Source organism: Camelina sativa, chromosome 7 (assembly GCF_000633955.1).
Source record: "Camelina sativa cultivar DH55 chromosome 7, Cs, whole genome shotgun sequence".
Classification (NCBI taxonomy): domain Eukaryota; kingdom Viridiplantae; phylum Streptophyta; class Magnoliopsida; order Brassicales; family Brassicaceae; genus Camelina; species Camelina sativa.
The window spans coordinates 11,955,673-11,957,083 of record NC_025691.1 but is presented as its reverse complement, the minus strand read 5'-3'; the positions used below and the strand labels follow the sequence as shown (position 1 = coordinate 11,957,083).

The window sequence follows — 1,411 nt, the reverse complement described above, 5'->3', positions numbered from 1 at the left end:
TATTATTTGACTATTCTAGTAATTCATCTAACGTACCAGTCAAACCTACAGGTATGACAATATATAGTCCTTGTGAGCAGAGTAGCTAAGAGAATATTATCGAATTAAGGTTTCAAAACTAAAGAGAGAGATCACCTGTAGTCTAAGGACGCTAGTTGTTTTAGCATTGGTTAGAATGTCATTCTGTGACTTGTCTACAACCCAAGCAATGGCTACAGCCGCTGCTATAACTATCGTAACAAGATACAAGCTCCCATCCAATATTTCAGGCGAATCCGAGACCTTGGATCTCGAAGCCGATTCCGAGGAGCTCGGAGCTGAGTCCATGGAGCTTGGAGCCGATATCCATAAGCTTGGTTCCAAGTAACAGGAGTTTTCCGAGCGTGTAGACGAGTAGCTCGAAGCTGATGACGATGGCGACGAGTAGCTCGAAGCTGATGACGATGGCGACGAGTAGCTCGAAGCTGATGACGATGGCGACGAGTAGCTCGAACCTGATGAAGATGGCGACGAGTAGCTCGAGCCTGATGACGATGGCGACGAGTAGCTCGAACCTGATGACGATGACGACTTAGAAAACGTTGTAGAAGAGGAAGAAGAGCTCTTAGAACTCTGAGACCTAGACGAGAAGGCGCTACCGCCAATTCTACCACCAGACGCAGCCAAGGCCCAATTATTATCACATAACAAAAGTAGACCAAGCATAAATACCGCAGCTATAGCAGGTTTTTTCAGAGAATCTAATGTTTTCTTGATCTGAATCTCGATTTTGTAAAGTGAATTCTTCCGTAATTGAGCATGATTCGATTCAGATCTCCCATCTGCATCAAAACACGTTGGTTGTTTGTATTTGACGGCGATTTGTAGACGACCAAGATTTGATCTGCTTTGTGGTTTGGAGTAGAAATGAACATTAGGATGATGATGTCGATGTTGCTTGTATGCAAAAGATGGGTTCCATTGAAGCGGAGTTAATTTCAGAAACGTAGAAGTAGCCACCATGGTCAAATTGCTCAATGCAGGAAATGGTGTAATGATGACTGATGGCTAGGGTTTTGTTTTCTTTTTCTTTCTTCAGGTCGCTAGGGTTTTATAGGGGCAAATTCGTGAGATTGACTGGAAAAACATTTGGAGAGAATTTTTTTTTTTGTTTTTTTTGGGTTTTTTTTAAAAAAAAAAAAGAGAAAAACCGGTTTGGCAATTGGTAAGCTGAAATATTAGACTAAACTGATAACCAATGTGTTAAATTAAACAAATTTTTCTTTGGTTCACTCTCTTATTCATCTCATCTTAATTAGCCAACTAGATTAGGACCCGTGCTAGAACACATAATAATTTTTTTTATTTATATTATAATTTTAAAATAAAATATAATTTATATGATTGTTTTTAACAGTTTTTTGGATAAAAC

The 1,411-nt window shown here is 39.4% G+C and overlaps 1 protein-coding gene across 1 annotated transcript in view; it reads right to left on the bottom strand.

Moving 5' to 3' along the window:
- The window catches only part of LOC104700972, a 2,585-nt gene extending 1,552 nt beyond the window's left edge, over window positions 1-1,033 (bottom strand). The window contains exons 1-2 of the mRNA XM_010416594.1: window positions 443-1,033; window positions 136-250 (exon numbers count right to left, since the gene is read on the bottom strand). Of these exons, the coding sequence (XP_010414896.1) occupies window positions 136-250; window positions 443-1,002 (675 nt within the window). The 5' untranslated portion in view covers window positions 1,003-1,033. The remainder of the gene's footprint in view (window positions 1-135; window positions 251-442) is intronic.